Source organism: Trichomonascus vanleenenianus, assembly GCF_965637985.1.
Source record: "Trichomonascus vanleenenianus strain CLIB 3782 genome assembly, contig: TRVA0_027S, whole genome shotgun sequence".
Lineage (NCBI taxonomy): Eukaryota > Fungi > Ascomycota > Dipodascomycetes > Dipodascales > Trichomonascaceae > Blastobotrys > Blastobotrys vanleenenianus.
The window spans coordinates 51590-69198 of NW_027481860.1; the positions used below are offsets into that span (position 1 = coordinate 51590).

At 48.5% G+C, this 17609-nt stretch overlaps 10 protein-coding genes across 10 annotated transcripts; 5 read left to right on the plus strand and 5 right to left on the minus strand.

Annotated features, from left to right (window-relative positions):
• Positions 1–741: 741 nt before the first annotated feature.
• Positions 742–1506, minus strand: MMS2 (E2 ubiquitin-conjugating protein MMS2; the record flags this gene model as incomplete). The annotated part of the gene is made up of 5 exons (XM_076685643.1): positions 742–802; positions 853–932; positions 983–1108; positions 1158–1296; positions 1349–1506. 5 exons carry the CDS (start codon positions 1504–1506, stop codon positions 742–744), a joined length of 564 nt encoding a protein of 187 aa, XP_076540092.1.
• A 51-nt stretch (positions 1507–1557) lies between these two features.
• Positions 1558–3688, plus strand: MAD1 (coiled-coil domain-containing protein MAD1; the record flags this gene model as incomplete). The annotated part of the gene is made up of 2 exons (XM_076685644.1): positions 1558–1623; positions 1676–3688. 2 exons carry the CDS (start codon positions 1558–1560, stop codon positions 3686–3688), a joined length of 2079 nt encoding a protein of 692 aa, XP_076540093.1.
• A 169-nt stretch (positions 3689–3857) lies between these two features.
• BOR1 (Bor1p) lies at positions 3858–5489 on the minus strand (the record flags this gene model as incomplete). The annotated part of the gene is made up of 2 exons (XM_076685645.1): positions 3858–5331; positions 5386–5489. The coding sequence occupies 2 exons, from the start codon at positions 5487–5489 to the stop codon at positions 3858–3860; spliced, it is 1578 nt and encodes a 525-aa protein (XP_076540094.1).
• A 1017-nt stretch (positions 5490–6506) lies between these two features.
• Positions 6507–7175, minus strand: TRVA0_027S00694 (uncharacterized protein; the record flags this gene model as incomplete). The annotated part of the gene is made up of 1 exon (XM_076685646.1): positions 6507–7175. One exon carries the CDS (start codon positions 7173–7175, stop codon positions 6507–6509), a length of 669 nt encoding a protein of 222 aa, XP_076540095.1.
• An 883-nt stretch (positions 7176–8058) lies between these two features.
• Positions 8059–8784, plus strand: LCL3 (Lcl3p; the record flags this gene model as incomplete). The annotated part of the gene is made up of 1 exon (XM_076685647.1): positions 8059–8784. The coding sequence occupies one exon, from the start codon at positions 8059–8061 to the stop codon at positions 8782–8784; it is 726 nt and encodes a 241-aa protein (XP_076540096.1).
• Positions 8785–9009: 225 nt separating this feature from the next.
• OYE3 (NADPH dehydrogenase 3) lies at positions 9010–10152 on the minus strand (the record flags this gene model as incomplete). Its single annotated transcript, XM_076685648.1, has 1 exon — positions 9010–10152. The coding sequence occupies one exon, from the start codon at positions 10150–10152 to the stop codon at positions 9010–9012; it is 1143 nt and encodes a 380-aa protein (XP_076540097.1).
• A 534-nt stretch (positions 10153–10686) lies between these two features.
• PCS60 (acyl-CoA synthetase) lies at positions 10687–12273 on the minus strand (the record flags this gene model as incomplete). The annotated part of the gene is made up of 1 exon (XM_076685649.1): positions 10687–12273. One exon carries the CDS (start codon positions 12271–12273, stop codon positions 10687–10689), a length of 1587 nt encoding a protein of 528 aa, XP_076540098.1.
• Positions 12274–12673: 400 nt separating this feature from the next.
• Positions 12674–13738, plus strand: TRVA0_027S00782 (uncharacterized protein; the record flags this gene model as incomplete). Its single annotated transcript, XM_076685650.1, has 1 exon — positions 12674–13738. One exon carries the CDS (start codon positions 12674–12676, stop codon positions 13736–13738), a length of 1065 nt encoding a protein of 354 aa, XP_076540099.1.
• A 315-nt stretch (positions 13739–14053) lies between these two features.
• On the plus strand, positions 14054–14807 carry BOS1 (Bos1p; the record flags this gene model as incomplete). Its single annotated transcript, XM_076685651.1, has 2 exons — positions 14054–14056; positions 14118–14807. 2 exons carry the CDS (start codon positions 14054–14056, stop codon positions 14805–14807), a joined length of 693 nt encoding a protein of 230 aa, XP_076540100.1.
• A 332-nt stretch (positions 14808–15139) lies between these two features.
• Positions 15140–16528, plus strand: TRVA0_027S00826 (uncharacterized protein; the record flags this gene model as incomplete). Its single annotated transcript, XM_076685652.1, has 1 exon — positions 15140–16528. The coding sequence occupies one exon, from the start codon at positions 15140–15142 to the stop codon at positions 16526–16528; it is 1389 nt and encodes a 462-aa protein (XP_076540101.1).
• Between the last annotated feature and the right edge of the window lie 1081 nt (positions 16529–17609).

A 17609-nucleotide genomic window follows, 5' to 3' on the forward strand; every position in this document is an offset into this window, starting at 1 on the left:
AGAATAGTAAATCTACCCCTCTCACCGTCTTAGGAGAAAATGCGCGGGTTGGCTTCCAGGAACTTAGTGACCGCGCAGAGTCAGTCCTTGGGGGCCAACCCCCAAACCCCCGCAGCTCCGCTTCGCGGAGATCTTGATACCAATTAGATCAAATTCTGCGTTGGTACTTATCCCACTGTGAATATGACCTGCGATCAAGTCAACTCCTCGCTGAGCTGAGCTGGCCCAATACCTCCGCGAAGCGGAGCCCCAGGGGGGGTTGGGGGGACTGGTCCCCCCAATTAGTACTAGCAGTAGAGTGTATTCGAGGGCCAGCCCTCGAGCTCCCGTAGCTGGGGGGCCAGCCCCCAGACCCCCTCATCATGGTTGCAACGTAACAAGTTTTTAGTTACACTGTTACAAAATTCTCAATCCGTTACAAAATTCTCGTAACAAAGCGTAACGAACTTTTAATCTGTAACAAAACACCCTAGATGCAAATATCCGCTATACCAAGAACAGTAAAATTATGCGAAGGGCAATATACAGATCTTCCGAACAATAACAATTCATATCAATTGTTTACCGTAAAAAATAATGGTTAACACCGTAATTTGTAACGAATAATAATTAGCCATGAATAATGATGAGTAATGAATTGCTATGAATGCCTGGTGGAATAACGATTTGCCATGGTAATGATTTGATCTATGATTAACAGTGCGACTGCACATTATAATCATGTAATTCTTTCTATTCTTTTTAGAACACAGTACCTTCCTCTGGCTGAGGGAGCTTTCTATTAGCAGGAGAAGCCATTTCCCTAATCTTATTAGTAACAAACCAATTGCGCCTAAAAAACGTGTAACATACCGTCGAAGATCGACCAACACGGTCTCCATAGTGTTGGTTCGCTTCCATTGAGCAAGACACGGAACCAGCTCAGGTAGAACCTATCAAACAAAATTAACACCGTCCATTGAACAACTCACCTCACACTTACAATGCCAGTAGCAGGATCAACGCATGGCATGTTGATCTTGGACACAAACTTCACAGATGGAGGCTTGTTTGGGTAATCCGGCCCGGCCTCAAGGCTGAGGCTGTAAATTCGATTCTCATGGGTACTCTGGACCACAGTTAGTGAATTGAGCTACAACGGCATAATAGCTGCTTACTCGTGGCGGCCCAAGGATAGTACCATTCCAATAAGTCATGTTGATGTCCTCTGAATCGGCTAGACCGAGAGAACAGGACTCAGAGCCTAGGCCCTTCTCGCCTTTCTCCAGCTCCTCGAGGAGTCTGAAACTTCGTGGACTAAAACTGTTAGCTCTCTACAGAAAAGTCCATTCTTCCACCAAATACCTACATTTCAGCAGACATCTTTGCCCGGCCAACCCGTCTGTCTTCGCTGCTGTCAAAAGGAATCGCACGGTGCTTCTCTAGAGGGGGAGACAGTGGGTTGCCTCCGTCGGAGCTCCGCGCCCGTTGCCCGGGGAACGCGACGCGACAAAACTGTATCATCATGTCGCTGACTTAACAGGTGAGAACGACCGTACTGGACGAAGAAAAGGCACAATGGAGTCGTCTTCGCCATTTATAGATCATCCTGAGGAAGTCAATCGGGCCGAGCTTAACCAGGGGGTATGTGATTTTGATTTTTAGGGGGAAAAGATAAAATAACTAATGGAAATAGACACCCACGAGGTCGAAGAAACCCATATTCTCGCAAGATCTAGCCCTGCTGAATGAAAAGATCAATGCACTGACTTACGAGCTACAGACTGAGCGTAACGACCGGGAACGCGAAAAGGTGTGGTACGAAAACAGCATACGCGAGCTGGAGCAGAAGGTGAAAGATGAGGGCAGGCGTGCTGATTCCCTCGAGACGGATAGAATGTTTCTCTACAAACAACAGGGAGAGACCTCGGAACAATTGGAATCGACAAAGGAGCAGCTCGAACAGGAGAAGATTGAATTGGAGGCTACCGTCAAAAAGCTCTCTGCAGGGTTGGACGAAGTCAAGAATGAATATGATGAGTTCACGTACTCGTCGCGCGAGGAGAACTCACGACTTCAGAAGGCGCTAAGCGAAGTCGAATCGCAGAGAGATACTCTAACTTCGGCTCTAGAGAGCATCAACGAAGAGCTGCAATCGCTTTTGAACGACCTATCGGCCAAACAGCGGACTATCGTAGACCAAGAGGAGAAGATTACCGAATTACAGTCAAAAATAATGAACAACGCGACCAGCGAGGAGGACAAAGAGTCTTTTGAAGTCGTTCAGCGCGAACTGGCAGATCAGGTGAAGTATACCCACAAGCTGGAGGACGAGATTTCATTTTTGGAGTCCAATCTCAAGGCTCTGCGGGACAAGCAGAAGGTGATTGACGTAGTAGAGGAGGAAAAGGCGTCGCTCCAGTCCAAGCTGCAAAGCATGGACCAACTGAGGCAGCAGTTGGCTGGCTACGAACTCAAAGTCATGGAGCTTCAACAAGAAAAAGAGCGGTGGGCGCTATATCTTGAAAAAGATGACAAGTTCTCTACGCCTGAAGACGTCGTCCGGGCGCTTATGCATGAAAGAGTAGAAAAAGTGAATTTGTTGGATCGCTTGGGCCTCCTGGAGGCAGAGTATAGTGCTGCCAAAGGCGGCTCGCAAGGTATCCAGCAAGACGTGTCGCGAATTAAGCAGGAGCTGGAGGAAGTGCGAGTCCAGCTTGACAAAGAAGCAAAGTGCCGTGCTAGGCTCCAGAGGCAGAAGGACCTCTCTGCACGAGAGACCGGCTTCCTGCGGGAGCAGCTAAAGTCCTTTGACAGCGAAGAGACTGCCTTCATGGAGGGGAACTACGATGCTTCCAAGGCCGGCCGCATTAAGGAGCTTGAACAGCTGCTCGACTCGACGAAAAAAGAAGTGGAGACTCTTCACAAGGAATTGGCCGAGCGAGATGGATTGGTTGCGACGCTCAATTCGCCGAAACGAAAAGCCCGAGAGTCAATTATGGACACTTCTAGTGAAGAGCGCCTTACCGAGGCACTCAGAAGAAATAGGAATCTCCAGAATGAGCACAACCAGCTCCAGATCGAGGTAGCCGAACTTAAACGGGTAGTCGAGGTTCAGAAACAGCAGATTTCATCATTCGAGAAATCGTCCAATACTCAGACCCAGCGAGTGCTGGAGCTCAAGAATAACCCGACCGCCAAGCACGAAGCCGTCAAGGCCAAGATGCTTGCGGCCCTCAAAACGGAGAACGAAGCCCTCCTTCAGCAGGTTGAACAACTCCAGTCTTCTGGGAAGGCTGACGAGTCCCGTCTTGTTCCTATCACATCGCTCGACCGTCTTCGAGAAGAGATTATCGAACTTGAGCATTCCGTGCAAGAGCAGAAAAAGAGCAAACAGCGTCTCTCACATGTATATCAGAAACTGGCGACGGATTTGCGCCAGACTGTCTACAATCTTCTTGGGTACCAGGTGGATCCGCTGCCGAATAAAAAAGTCAAAGTTAAGAGCGTTTTCTCTACCTCGGACGACGATGTTCTAACATTTATCCCTGACCCGGCACAAAAAATGCGCTACATTGGCATTGATGAATCGCCGCTGGCCCAGGAGTTTGAGAATTTGATTGCTTTCTGGGTCAGGGAACGAAAGGATATTCCATGTTTCTTGGCGGCACTAAACCTTGAGCTCTACGAAAGAAGTCACAAGGATTGATTCTAACTCATGTATACTAATTTATATTGACGATTCATGAGCCATTTGAATGAACTAAAAGTGGTTGATATCCTACGATGTTGATAGTGGTATGTTTGATAACTTCGGAGGGCAAAAAGAGATCATTATTCATTATCTATTCGTTCTAAAAAGGGATGATGTGGTTTGGTTAGTTGGCATAATTTTCTTCGTTAACAATGGTAGCCGAATCAGACTGAAGGTTTTGAAGGATGAAATCAGAAGCAGTCGGCTCATCCAAAATGGACATTTCTGGCTCGGGGATAATCTTGGGCAAAAAATATCCAATTACCCCAAACAGCACCAGAACTGCTGGGAAGCCGACTGCGGCAATGGTCTGTGTAATGCCTACTTCTGCACCAGCACCCAGCGCAAGCATGAAGGTGAAAAAGTAGAGATAAGGCTTTCGGCACTTCATCAGCGGGTGATTGGCGTCGACATACCGCTCATCAGTGAAAATGAACCATATCTTATCAATGACTCCATTACCAATAAGGCCAGTAATTCCCATGATCCAAAAGAGCCCGGCCAGTACTGCCTGCGGAACCAATCCAAGCATTATGAGAAGTGGTCCACTCATGGTACCCAAAATCATGAGGCCCTGAACGGTGTTGGTGAATCGCTGCTCGACAACAGAGTCAACATATTCCTCCGGGCGCTTTTCGTCGCTACTTCCACCGTTGGTTCTAGTCACGCACAACGACTGTGTATGAAGCGGCGCCTGAGGAATGAGCCCGTTTGGCGCAGGGATGCCAAGTATGCCGGCCACGCCTGTCGTAATACCGAGCAGGAAGAAATCCCAATGGAAAGACGAGGGCTTCTTGAGTGGGAACTCGGACCCCTGGCAGATCAAAGAGGACACATTGTGGTCAAAATAAAACAAGATAGTCAACAAAAGTGCGAATGGAATGGCAAGGAATATATCGCTTACGTCAATATCCCAAAAGTGGATAAACCATCCATGGGTTCGGTCGTGATCAGAGCCCGCGGTTGGAGCAAACGATTTGGTGGTCGGCAATCTCTCAAGGTTGGCAGAAGCCATTCTGTGCCCGAAGTGAATAAACCCACTGAAGAATACGACAGTCAGAGGAGTGCCGTAATCGGCGAATAGTTTCCTGAACCAGCTCCAGAAGAGCTTGGATCTTTTGCCGAGCAGGTTCGCTACAATGCCGAAGATCATGGTGAGTAAAGCTACCACGACCGAGAGGTATCCTCTGACTTCTCCTTCAAGACCTTCGCCAAATTGCCGGGTCAGGATTTGAATACCTTTCTGGATATAAATAATGCAAATGAAGCACCCGAAGATGTCGCATGAGAATCTGGATACGTATCGTAATGAGTTCACCCAGTTGAACACTGCAATTACAAAATGCATAACCATCGACCACAGACAGATCCACGCCATGAACGGGAAATAAGGAGTCCCTCGGTTGGCGATAATGTCGTAAACGGTATAGTTGAAGATGGAAATTGGTCCAGTGACTCCAACAATGCACAGAGGCTGGCCAGAAAACAGGCCAAACACGATACCGGCTAGAGCAGATGCTAACAGAACTTCGTTCACACCGTATGCATTATTGGTCTTGTCGAACATATCCTGGGCAAATGCAATCGCCGGAAGCAGGCTATCATCATTAGCATATTTTATTATATTTTTGTTAAAATTGAGGTTCACTTACTTTGTAAAGTAGACATAAATTACCGACGGAATTACCCGATAGTTTACTGAGTCTTTCCAGTCCGAGGCATAGTGAGGTAGTCGTCCACGTATATCGTTGACCATGCCTCGGAAAGGAGACCCAAATAGAGTCTTCGAAGCTCGTTTCCCAGCCTCTAACATGGTCTATACTGTTTTTTTTTTTGGAAGATGGAGGTAATCTTGTCTTTCAATCCTTTTTTTTTTATGTCGGGTTCTTCGTCGGACCCCGGGCTGATAATCTACCGGGTCTCAGCTACTTTTGACGAACACTTAGTTACCTGCAGAAGAGGATCTCAATTGCTATCCTGTGGCTTCAATAACAGTTGGAAAGTTACTCCACGTGGTAGATAACCTTTGGAAGGACAGTAAATGTGGATTTCTCCGCGTCTTTATTTCTTACACAGCCGTATAAGGGTGGTCGTCGGTAGCCAACCCGCCGCCGATGAATCCCGTTCTCGTATAACTGAACGGATTTCCTTATTTCGACGCACCATGCAAGCAGACTATATCGTGAATTTACCGAATTGCTAGATTATCTGATGATTGCACTGTAACGTTTTATTGCTAATAGAAACCAATTACAGGGTAGTGCTGTGTTCTCCAAGAGTACCAGTTATCTGTACCGGTATTATAACTAAATAAATGTTCAATCAGTATTGCCTAGACCCCGGTAACTCAAAGGGTCTATTTAGCCTAAAATGGGAGCCAGCTGATGGGTGAGTTACTTGAAGCATCTGAGTATATTAACTCCGTAGTTAAAAACGGCCATGGCGAATAACAAATAACAAACACTCGATAACAATTGATCACCTTGATCACTGTCTACGCAAAGCGCAGCTAGAGAGACTAGCGGCTTTCATAAGTAAACTCTACAGAATAGCCAGCTTGCAATTCACGTATCTACATCAAGTTTTCCATAAAAGATTTGTGTATTGCCCTGCTAACACGGACACTGCACCGACTCTCATAGATTTATTATTCTTGGTATAGGTAGGCACCTAACAAGGCGATAAGTTGTCTCTAGGGTTTGGCTTCCCATCACTGCCTCCAGCCAACTTCGCACTTTCTCCAGAAGTCTTTTCATCTGTAGTCCCAGGAACGCTAATGATCAGTCTCTCCAACCCATTCAATTTGTTTATCGAGCCTCCCAATCCATTTAATCTGCTTATCAAATCCACTAGCCTCTTCAACTAGTCGATCTGTAACATAGATATCCTCCAGCTCATTGCGGTACTTCTCGTATAACCACGGAACCCATGGCCAGTCAACCAGCCAGTCGAATTTGTATTTCTCAAGTAGTGCCTTTTTCCATTTAAGTAAAACAACAGGGAGACCTCTAGGACGTGAAAATATATCTTCCGCCGTAGGATCAAGTGCAGTATATGCAAAATAACACACAACAACTCTGAACTTTGCCTCCTCTTCGACCAGAATAAATACGTCAGGGCTTAGACTGAATGCTAATGACACTCCTGCTTTGTCAAGCTCCCTTTCTGCAGCAATCACTTCCTCCATAATTAACTGCTGCGTTTCCGTTGAATAGACCTCTTCGTTCAACTCGCCCACGTTCGTTCCGTCTATAAGTTCTCTGAGAATGACTGGAATTTGCCGACCCTTCAGCATCCCACTGGGCACGACCATAGCAAATGACACATAGTACTTTGGGATTCTTGTGCCCTGTAGATGTTCCAGCTTTCTGTAACTAGCAATCGTATGCGTAAATAGATGTGACCACTCGAGAAACCAGCCCAAAGAATAGGGGTTATACATTTCAAGTACCACATCGCGATCTCGAGGAAGGTTTAATTCATCTTGACTGGATCGTAAGGATATAATGCAATATCTTTACATCTTGGAAAATCCGTAAACCCCATTTTCTAGATGGATATCCTGGGTTGAAAAAATAATTTTAGATGGAGCGTTTTGATTGAACGGCATGCCTCGCAATATAATAATAAGCGACAACAAGTTGAAACCTTATTATCTGCTACAGTAGTACCCGATATGTAGACTTTCTTTACAATCATGGCAATATGATGCAGATTTGCTATGTGCTACTGTAATTAGGGAGTGACCAGCGGAGTGGAGGTATCGGTACCTTAAATACGAAGACGCTAATTGCAAACTGTAAGAATTCTGGAGCCATATTCCTAGAATTTGAGGCATTTATATTTATCAAATCGTTATGTATGCCTAACTATTGTACAGTACAATGTATTACAATGTATTCGTTTCAAATCGTGATGTATTACCAGTATTGTACCGGTATTCAAGGTTAATCATTATTTATGGCAAACAATTGATATGATGAATTGCTATTTATTCTCGATGAATATTGCTATACAACTCTTTGGATGCGTTTATATTCTATAATCAACAATACATCCGTCCCCGAATTTAGAGTGCCCAAAGGACCGGATTACCCCTGAGATCTGCAGTGCACCACTAAGCCGCCTAATCATAATGCTACCTGCTTTAGAAAAAACCACATTTAACCTTAATCATTGCCCATGGGAGTTATTGCGAGCATTGCCTGTACAAGTTTGCCTTGCGTCGTAAAAGAAGGCTTCGATGAGAATGTATTGGATGGTGTTTGGGACACCCCCACATAGATCCACCACACAAAAATATCAGCTGGCAGGGTAAAGGATATATGGCACCCATAAATGGCAGCAGCGACGAAGGCAAAGGACTCAAGCTAGGGAGCTTTCTGACCCCAGAAGTTCTTGTTCCGACCGGGCTGCTGACCGGTACTTTTATCGGGTCGTTCTACCTTTATAGATCTCTTTTCCGACGAGTACCAAATGCATCAAAGCTGCCCGAATCGTTCTTCAAGCGTCGCACCATGCTGGGGAGGGTCACATCAGTAGGGGATGCTGACAACTTTCACTTTTATCACACTCCAGGAGGCGTGTTTGGTGGCTGGGGATGGCTCCGACGCGCGCCAGAGGTGACCAAGCTGAAGCGAGGCGAGCTTACTGGGAAGACTATACACATCCGGCTCAATGGCATTGACGCTCCAGAGTGTGCTCATTTCGGGCGTCCTGCTCAGCCGTTTTCGGGTGAGGCACTGGAGTGGCTTCGAGGGTATATCTACAACCGACGGATCCGAATCAAGCCATTGGCCAGAGACCAGTATTCGAGAATAGTTGCATCCGCGGAGATCTGGACCTGGACGGGCCGAAAGGACGTTAGTGTCGAGATGGTACGCAATGGGTGGGCGATGGTTTACGAAGGTAAAACCGGGAGCGAGTTTGATGGGAACGAGGAGCTTTTACGTCGACTCGAGCAAGCAGCTCGCAAGAAGCGAATTGGCATGTTCCAGAAAGGTGCTGGTAAATTAGTGACCCCTGGGCAATACAAAAAGATGTACAGGTAACTCGCAGTAGCCCAAACTCATGCATTCTACTGCCAGTACCAGGATAGATATAACGGTGGTACTTCACGATTAAAACAATATACGTCTCTTATGATTCAAATAAGCAACTCTTCATGTCGTACTAGTTATATTCATACCACTTAACAATACATTCGTCTCTCATGAGTACTATTTTACAGGGGCTGGGAAACTGACTACCCTCAGCATGGTAGATTGATGGATTGGTTAGGCCACAGAATGGTAGGAAATATAACCATCCTCTGACCCGTGTTTCCAAACAGTTTTCTCATTGTACGGCGCCAATGGAAGCCCCAGCTGTAGCCTTCGTGGCAGGTCAGGGTTGCTGATGAACCATCGGCCAAATGCTAATGCCGCGACTTTCCCGCTGTAGTACGATTCGTCCTCAACAACGTCGTAAAAATTGTCATCCGACCATCCTCCAGCACTGATCACTGGAGTGTTCCGAATTACTTCAACAATTGGCTCCAGGGAATAGTTTCCCTGATTCCCTGGATAAGTAGTCACCTTGGAGACGTCCTCGTAGATCCTAATATGATACCCCGCCTCGACCATATGGATATACGCCAGACCAAGCTTGTCGAGCTCACCGACAAAGTACTTCCAATGCTCAAGCGGCTTAGAATCGTTGATTTCGAAAAGTTTGGAAAACGGAGTGATTTTTACGCCCACTTTGGAGGGGCCCACTACCTCACATACAGCCTTGATGACCTCGAGAGGGTACTTGAGCCTTGCCTTTGGCGATCCTCCGTACTCATCACGTCGTTTATTTACGTTGTCTGCCAGGAATTGCTCCAGTAAATGCCCTATACCGGCAAGAATCTCGACTCCGTCTGCCTTGGCGTCCAAAATGGCCATCTTGGCTGCGGAAACAAACGCCTCTTTAGTCAAAAACAAGTCGTTGTGATCCATTCCCTTAGGTACGAGATGCTCGTGGATGAGGCCGCTTTCGTCAAGGTGTTTGGGTAGCGATGAGAGTCCAATTGGAGAGCTCGACAGCGGGAGCTTCTGGTGCATAAACCGCCCCATGCCAATGCGCCCGAGATGGGTTAACTGAACAAATATATACCCTTTCTTGGCGTGGACAGAGGAGACCACATGTTTCCACCCGTCGAGCGTCTCTGGGATCATACTCGGGGCGTCCGGGTGGCTGCCGCACTCCCCAGTTACAAATGTTGCTTCCGAGATGAGTAAGGCCCTTTTACTAGCTCTTTGCGAATAGTACTGTGCCACCATAGAGCTAGGCTTCCGGTCGACGCATCTGTACCGGGTCATTGGGGCCAGTACGACTCGGTGGTCGAGGCTGATCTCGTCCGTCAGCCTAAGCGGACTAAACAATTTATCGTCCATATACAACCAATCACCTACAGGACTTGTACAATAATGGAATTCATAGAATATGCCGGTTCTTTATCACCAACGGTCGCTAGCGTGCTCCGGATCTTTACCACCGAACTGGATTCGTCCAACAATGGGGGAGAAAAGTCCTTTGATATATCGACCGGTGAGACCGTCAGTTCGGATGTACCATTCAAAGTGAGACCCGATGTGCCCTACCGGCTCGCTAACTCCATGATTCAGCTGCGGCTCAACTCGTATATCGCATGGCTGCTTTCTATTTGCATTATTTAAATTTTCAGCAGTATTTACTCAGTGTTAGTCTTTTACTGTTGACATATATCATAACTTGGTGATATGCACTATGCATATCTTAACTGGGGAGTTTACCAACCCAGGAATTTCGTAGCAATCTAATCTATTCGTCTATCTCGTATAATATAATATGCCATATCAAAGAATGCAATTTACTCAGAGTATTGCTTGACCAAGTGCTTCTTTGTTGACCTTATCCATATGGGTTTGGTGGGTGTGGTGGATGTTCGTTTACTCAGAGTACTGCTTGACCAACTGCTTCTTGTTAACCTTGCCCATCTGGTTTCGTGGAATTTTAGCCACGACTTCGAGCCGCTTCGGGATCTTCCAGCCAGCAAGAGTGTTACGCAGCGAAGCCTTCAGCTCCTCGAGGGTAAGCTTGGCTTCTGGCAAAAGCACGACAATTGCCGTGACTTTCTCGCCCCATTCACGATCAGGCAAGCCAATGACAGAGCATTCTGCCACCTGCGGAAGCGAGAGGATCTCTCGCTCAATCTCCAGAGCGCTCAATTTCTCGCCTCCAGACTTGATAATATCCATGCTAGCTCGGCCTAGAATGTGGAACTGACCGCCTTCGTCTGCGAAAGCGACGTCTCCAGTCTTGAACCACCCATCACTGGAGAAGGTCTCCTTGGTCGCGTCGGGCCGGTTGAGATACTCCTTAAAGACTACAGGTCCCGTCAGCTGGATCTCACCTGGTGCGGACTTTTTTCCGGAAACAGTGTTGTTCTGCTCAGTTGTATAGACGACGTTACCCGTCTCGGCGTCCACGAGTCTGGCAATGACACTCGGAACAGGCCGTCCGACAGATCCCGGGACGCGCTTCGAAGCATCAAGAGGCTGTGAAAAGGTGATACCCGTTTCAGTCATACCGTATCGCTCGAGCAGAGGCACCTGGCCCAGCGATACCGCGTCCCACGCGTCTCGGAGAGGCGTAGGAAGCGCAGCAGAGCCACACATGGCCAATTTGAGATTCTTGGCAATGGCATTTTGTACTCTCTGGCGCTCTTCAGCCGGTAACTCCTGGATGTAACGCGATAGACGCGTGTAGATGGTAGGAACAGCTGTGTAAGTGTTGATTGGCGGCAGTTTCTCGTCAGCAATTCGCTGCGCCCAGGCACTTGGGGAGAATGGAAACAGGAACTCGGTTCGCCCTCCGGCCAGGAGTGGCAGAGTAGTAGCGATGAGCAGCCCGTGGACATGATGCAATGGCAGGGTCTGCAGGAAATTCGTTTCTGAATTAATGTTCCATGCCTCCGTCAGTGCTTTGGCCTGAGCAACAAAAGTCTCCAGAGGGGTCACTACGCCCTTTGGCTTGCCTGATGTCCCAGAAGTATAGAGCATGTATCCAGTATTACTAGAAACATCGCCAACGTCTGATCCATTATGAGAAGATGCTTCTTCAGTGGTGATAATTTCAGCTATTCCTTTGAACGGCTCCAGCTTGGACAGGAACCGCTTAGGGGTGATAATCTGCCGTGCACCCGAGTTCTCGAGTTGATAACCAATCTCAGCCTCGGTGTGATTAGTGCACAATGGCATGGCTACAGTATCCTCTACGGAAAGAGCTGCGTAGAATGGAGCTACGAATTGGAAACTATTTTCACCCATAATAGCAATGGTTTTAGATGTCCTGGCTTCCTTGATTACGCTTCTCCAGCGTCCTATTTCCTCCACTAACTGTCCATAGCTGTACTCATTTCCCGACTCGACGTGCCGAATGGCTGTTTTGTCCTTTGGATGAGCGTTAAGCCTGGAGAGGATTGGGTGGTTCGTTGAATAGCACCTTCGTGCTTGTCTTCCTACTGCCCGAAGCATTATTATTAGAGAAGTTGTCGGCTCTAGTTCTATGCATATGCGGAGACTTTATATAAGCCCTGAAGGCCCTTCGGACCGGTCGTCGGAACTGATCTGGTTTTCGGCACGATCGTTCCGACGTTTACGCCGACCGACGTAATGGAACAGATCGTAGCATTCTTGTAATTAATTACCTAATGTGGTAACCCCGTTTTAAATAAACTTTAAAGATTGTCGGAGGAAAGGTTTTCAAGGTCGTTGAGCCTTGATATAAGTGGAAAAGCGGTTGTTTTTTTAATCGAAGTCTTCGACCGGGTTGATGATCGGAGATTTGGGGCGAAACACGACAAAAATTGTTCGACATATTGCAGATAAGCCCCCCTGTCAAAACTCTCTATAGAGATCCCTTTCCCCGTGAGATATGAGCAAGTTCGTGTCGCATGACGCGCAAGTATTGCGGTTGCTTGACGCCGTGATGTACACGACTCTGGGGATTCTAATACCTCTCCTCCAAAAGTACGACCCTTCGGTAGGGTTCGGTCTCCGGAGAGTCGCACCCCTCGTGGTAGTGGCACGCGAATTGTTCGCGCTGGCCCGACGCATTGACAAGTGGAAAGACCTCGCTGCGCGAAGGGATATCGCACCAAGCTGTGCCAAGCGGTACCGGGTGTTCAGGCTGGCGTACGCGTTTTGCGTCAACATGGACAACCCTCCAGACGAGATCACCAAGCCGGTGTTCTTAGAATACCACCAATCAATGACATACCTAGAGTCGCACAATGCCATGTCTGTATTAGAGATAGACCGCGATGTCGCCAACTCTGCGTCTTCGGAAAATGGGCAGTACATTGTCGAGTCGCTGAGGCGACGAGATAGATTCTTCCGTGAAGGCGGGTTGTCTATTCTCACTGGAATTCACCCGATGGTTAGTGTAATGTCGACTCTTTTAGACACGACTGACCAGATTCCGAGATTCGAGAAGGGTAAGCAGCCGAAGGTCAATCTGCGAGAGTGGTTTATGCTGTACGTTGGTCTTGCGTTCATTGCGTTCCGTGAATCATGGGAGCGTGGGGCTGGTGGATTGGTTACGCTGAACATCTGTTTTGGAAACGGGCGGTTTGGTCCATATGTCAAGAACAAATCGAGAATGCCCCACAAGTGGCTGTGCGATGATTCGGACGAGCGTAACCGTGGCCTGGCGACCTCAATTGATCAGATGAAGAAGTGGTTTCTACAGACGCTTCTCGCTGCGTACGATATACAGAGCTTCTGCGATAGGATTGTCTCTGATGGGAGTTTGACTACTCCAACTACCTGTCAGCGACTGGCGAGCTACCTGGAAGAGCTATCAAAGGAGCTCCATGCGCCAGAGTTCTCTGGTTCTCCGGAGCGCCGCGAGAAGGCACGCGAAGCATTGACTAGTCTTCGTCGAGAGCTACCGGGTGCTACTGAAGCGGATATCGAAGCTGTCGCCGCCCTTCTTTAACCACACATACGCCCCTAATTTGTGGCGCCCCGCTTCACGGAGGAGATCCAAATCAGCGATTCCTCCGCGAAGCGGAGCCACGGGGGTTTGGGGGCTGGCCCCCAAATTAATTGAAGCAGCGGAAGCCGCACTGCGCCGCAGGAAAAAAGTTGAGCCTCACGAGCCGCACAATCCTCCCAACCACCCCCCGTCCGCCGCCCGCGCAAGGAAAACAAAAAATTCGACACAACCCCAAAGACGACAGGCGACACAGGACGTGCTACGTGTCTACCCTAACCAGCTTAACGACGCACAACAGCGTAAACAAAAAAGAATATGGTAAGCGGAACTCAATTGAAGGCAGAATATACAACAAGGCTAACGAAAACAATTGTATTAGAATTCGCTATATAACCATGCGCTGAAGCAGAGCCAGGCGCTAAGACGGGACTTGGACTCTTTTGCCGCTGATCCAGAGCAGGCTCCCTTGTCGCTACAAGGCCAAATCTCTGCAACCGTCACAGCTCTTACCCGTACTGTCGAGGACTATTCACGGGCCGCTAGCAACGAAATGGTCGACGAAAAGAAACAAAAAGCCCAGGTCCGCATCGAACAACTGCGCAACGAGATTCACGAGGCCAAAGAGGAGCTAGCCCGTCTCAAGCGCCAGCGCGAAGAGTCTGTACTCCAAACATCGCGCCAGGAGCTGTTCGCCCGCCAGCGCCACCCGGGCAGCGGCGGGGGTGCCGCCACACCAGATGCGGCGTCACTGGAGAACCCGTACGGCTACCGGCCGCCGAGCACGCGCGAGGAGGGGCTCGCGCGCGAGCACAACACGCTGAGCCGTGCGGGGGACCAAATTGACGACTTTATCGAGCGGGGGCGCGCCGTGCTCGGGGATTTAGGCTCCCAGAGCGATATGCTGCGCCGCACGCACCGGTCGATTGTTTCCACGGCAACCACGCTCGGAATCTCGGCCGACACTATACGGATGGTGGAGCGCCGGGCGATGCAGGACAAGTGGATTTTCTACGGCGGTATTATCATCATGCTCGTCTGTTTCTACTATATCATCAAGTGGTTTGGCTGAAAGAAAAAAAAAAATAAAGGCATTAAAAAAAGACCAAAAGAGGGCCAAAAGCCACCGTATAACCGCTGTATTAAAGGTACAGTGTAAAGCCGGGCTTAAAGTGATACATCCGCGCTGCAGCCGCATTAGGGAGGGAGCGACAGGAGGGGAAGTTCACGCCCCGCTGGAAGTTGGGCCCGCTGGTTGGGGACGCCGGTGGGACCCGGGTTTGGACCACTTTGCAAACTGGCCGGGTTCCAGACCAGATAGGAACCTAACCCTTTTTGCCGGACGAATATTTTCAATAGAGAACCGTTTTTTCCCCTATAGCCAACCCAGCGATACCATGCGGAATGAGTGAAACGAGGAACGATGGTTTGCCTGAGAACAGCTCGGTGGACTCGCTGACGGCATCGGGCGCGCACCTTTCGCTGCTACTGCTCGTGCTGGTTCCGCTGGTTGTAGCGCGGAAGTGGGAGCGTCCGCGGAGGAACTGCACTGTGTGGATGTGCGACGTGCTGAGGAGCATCCTCGCCGTAGGTCTCGTAGAGCTGCTGACTTTTGCGCTCCTAGTAAGCGTCAGGTTGGAGCATCACCATCACCATCAGTACGACGGTACTCAGCGACCGCATAGATCGCGTCTGGTTCGATGTATTGTGACTTCGCTGCTATCCCGTCTCATTGAAGTCGCGCCTGGCCTCGTACTCGTAGGGTGGCTTGACAAATGGTTGCTGAGGGTCGCATATCACGCGAAAAAGCTGTGCCTAAAGGTAGTACTCGTAGTGTCCAAGTTCAAGAGCCTAGAGCGCCGCGTAGGCGGGTTTGGCTGGTTCGAGTTTGGTAAACGCCTACGTGTGTGGAGGCTCGTCGAAGGCGAGATCACGGGCATTGAAACGTACGAGCTCGACGACCCGTTTAACAAACATGGCTTTGTAAGCGGTAACTACGGTTTCCCCATCCGAGGATCGTGGGTGTTCCAGCAAGTTTGTGTTCAGAGCATCAGCATTGCCGTGGTACGCTTACTAGCTATCTATATTGTCCGGCACTACTTGGGGGGTATAGTGGAACGAATTGCAAAGTGGTGGACCACCAGAGCTGGTTTCAGGGTTAGAGCTTCCATGGCGGGGCTGTTAGTGTCTTTTCTGCTCTACTCGATAGAGCTTGTCGCCATGGACTACATGTTCAAATTCCGTCGCAACACTGACGCCGATAATATTGTTGGTGCTATCTACTCGCTGCGCTCCTACTACCCGCTAGAATCTACTCGTACTGAAGAGGAGCTCCATGAGGTTATTTCTTCGCCCTCTTTTAACGCCTACCTACCCCGCTCTCAATCGGTGCCAGAATTATCGCTTCCTGCGTCTCCGGTGGCCTCACCGTTGCGAAACGTGCCTCTAGTTTCACGATTACAGGCTACAGAGCAGCTCCAGGGGCTGCCACAGGAAGAAGGAGAGCAACTCCAGCCGCTAGCCAATGCCAGCAGCATTGGAGTTGTGACTGCATCGCTACTGCATTCTGCCGCTGTCGGATCTACGGTTTCCCGAATATCACCGCTGCTATCTTCTCCGCCGCCACCGCAAATGCACATGAACTCTATTACTAACGAAACTACTAACGACGAGCCACAGTTGCCTTCTTATGACGACTCCCAGAGGGAGCACGCTGGACTCACCACAAGCGAGGCCTTTGCGCGAGCACGGGTCATCGCCGAGATGAAAAACAGCCCTTCCTCTTCTCTTTAATTCTTTTTTTGTACCACCAGATGTATTAGTATTTGTCGCCTTCACTTTCCTGCAGTTTACAGCATGCGCCTCCGTTTCGAGTTGTTGATTTTTTGCCGGGATTCGGCTTCCTCATCGCCTCATCAACGGTGCTTACCGCATTGGGTTTATGTGAGATATGACACCCGACATACATTCGAAACAATACGCATGTAGCCATTTGTACTGTCACTGAATTTCTACCTAGAATATAAACTGCTTGCCAAGAAGTTTTGAAGCATCCCCACTGCTTTTTTCATGTACTGTGTAGCGCGATTATGCTGCAGTGATTGAAGCACGGCGTTATTGTGACATGCCCCCTGAATTTCAGCCTTGTCCCCAGGAGCTAGTGAGCTGTTGCCGTGCAATTGGCCTCTCCAAGATTCTGTAATGATTCTCCAGGTAGCCTCGACATGCAATTACTGTAGGTTGTTGACTGTTTCTAGTACTGTGGTCCGTGGTGGTACTACATTGAGTTGTGTATGTGTTGATAAACCGCATGGCTACTTAAAGTAATCAATTAAAGTATTTTTATTCCCCTGGTTGTCGTCAATGGGATCGCCCTTTCTCCATGTTGCCCACGTTGATAACAGGTGCATATATTGAAGTTTTGTTGTATTTCCAAGTGGAGCCCCCGACAATGAAAATCACGCACTACTGCAAGGCTCTTGATGCACTATGCGGCATTCTCCAAACTTCATGAGGAAAGATCGCATGGCATAATGCTTGTAGCAACATTGCTCCTCTATCTCTGCATTCAGGAGGGAAAGGGGCTAGGAATAGTCTATAGTATTCTCACAATTGAGCTATTGAACTAACGTTACATTGTACTTGTAGGGGGTGACACAGTGCGTAATGAGAACCAATCAACTAGAACCGCCTTGATTCTTGGCTATTGACACACAAGGAATATCCATAATGCTGTAGATCTTGAATGGAATGCGGTACTATAACTAGTTTCAGGCAATTGTGCTGGCAGGACATTGGACCTCGGGATCGGTTCTCAAGCAGTCAAGACGAATTTGGAACGGTAAAAGTTTTATCAATATGAAGAGCTATCATG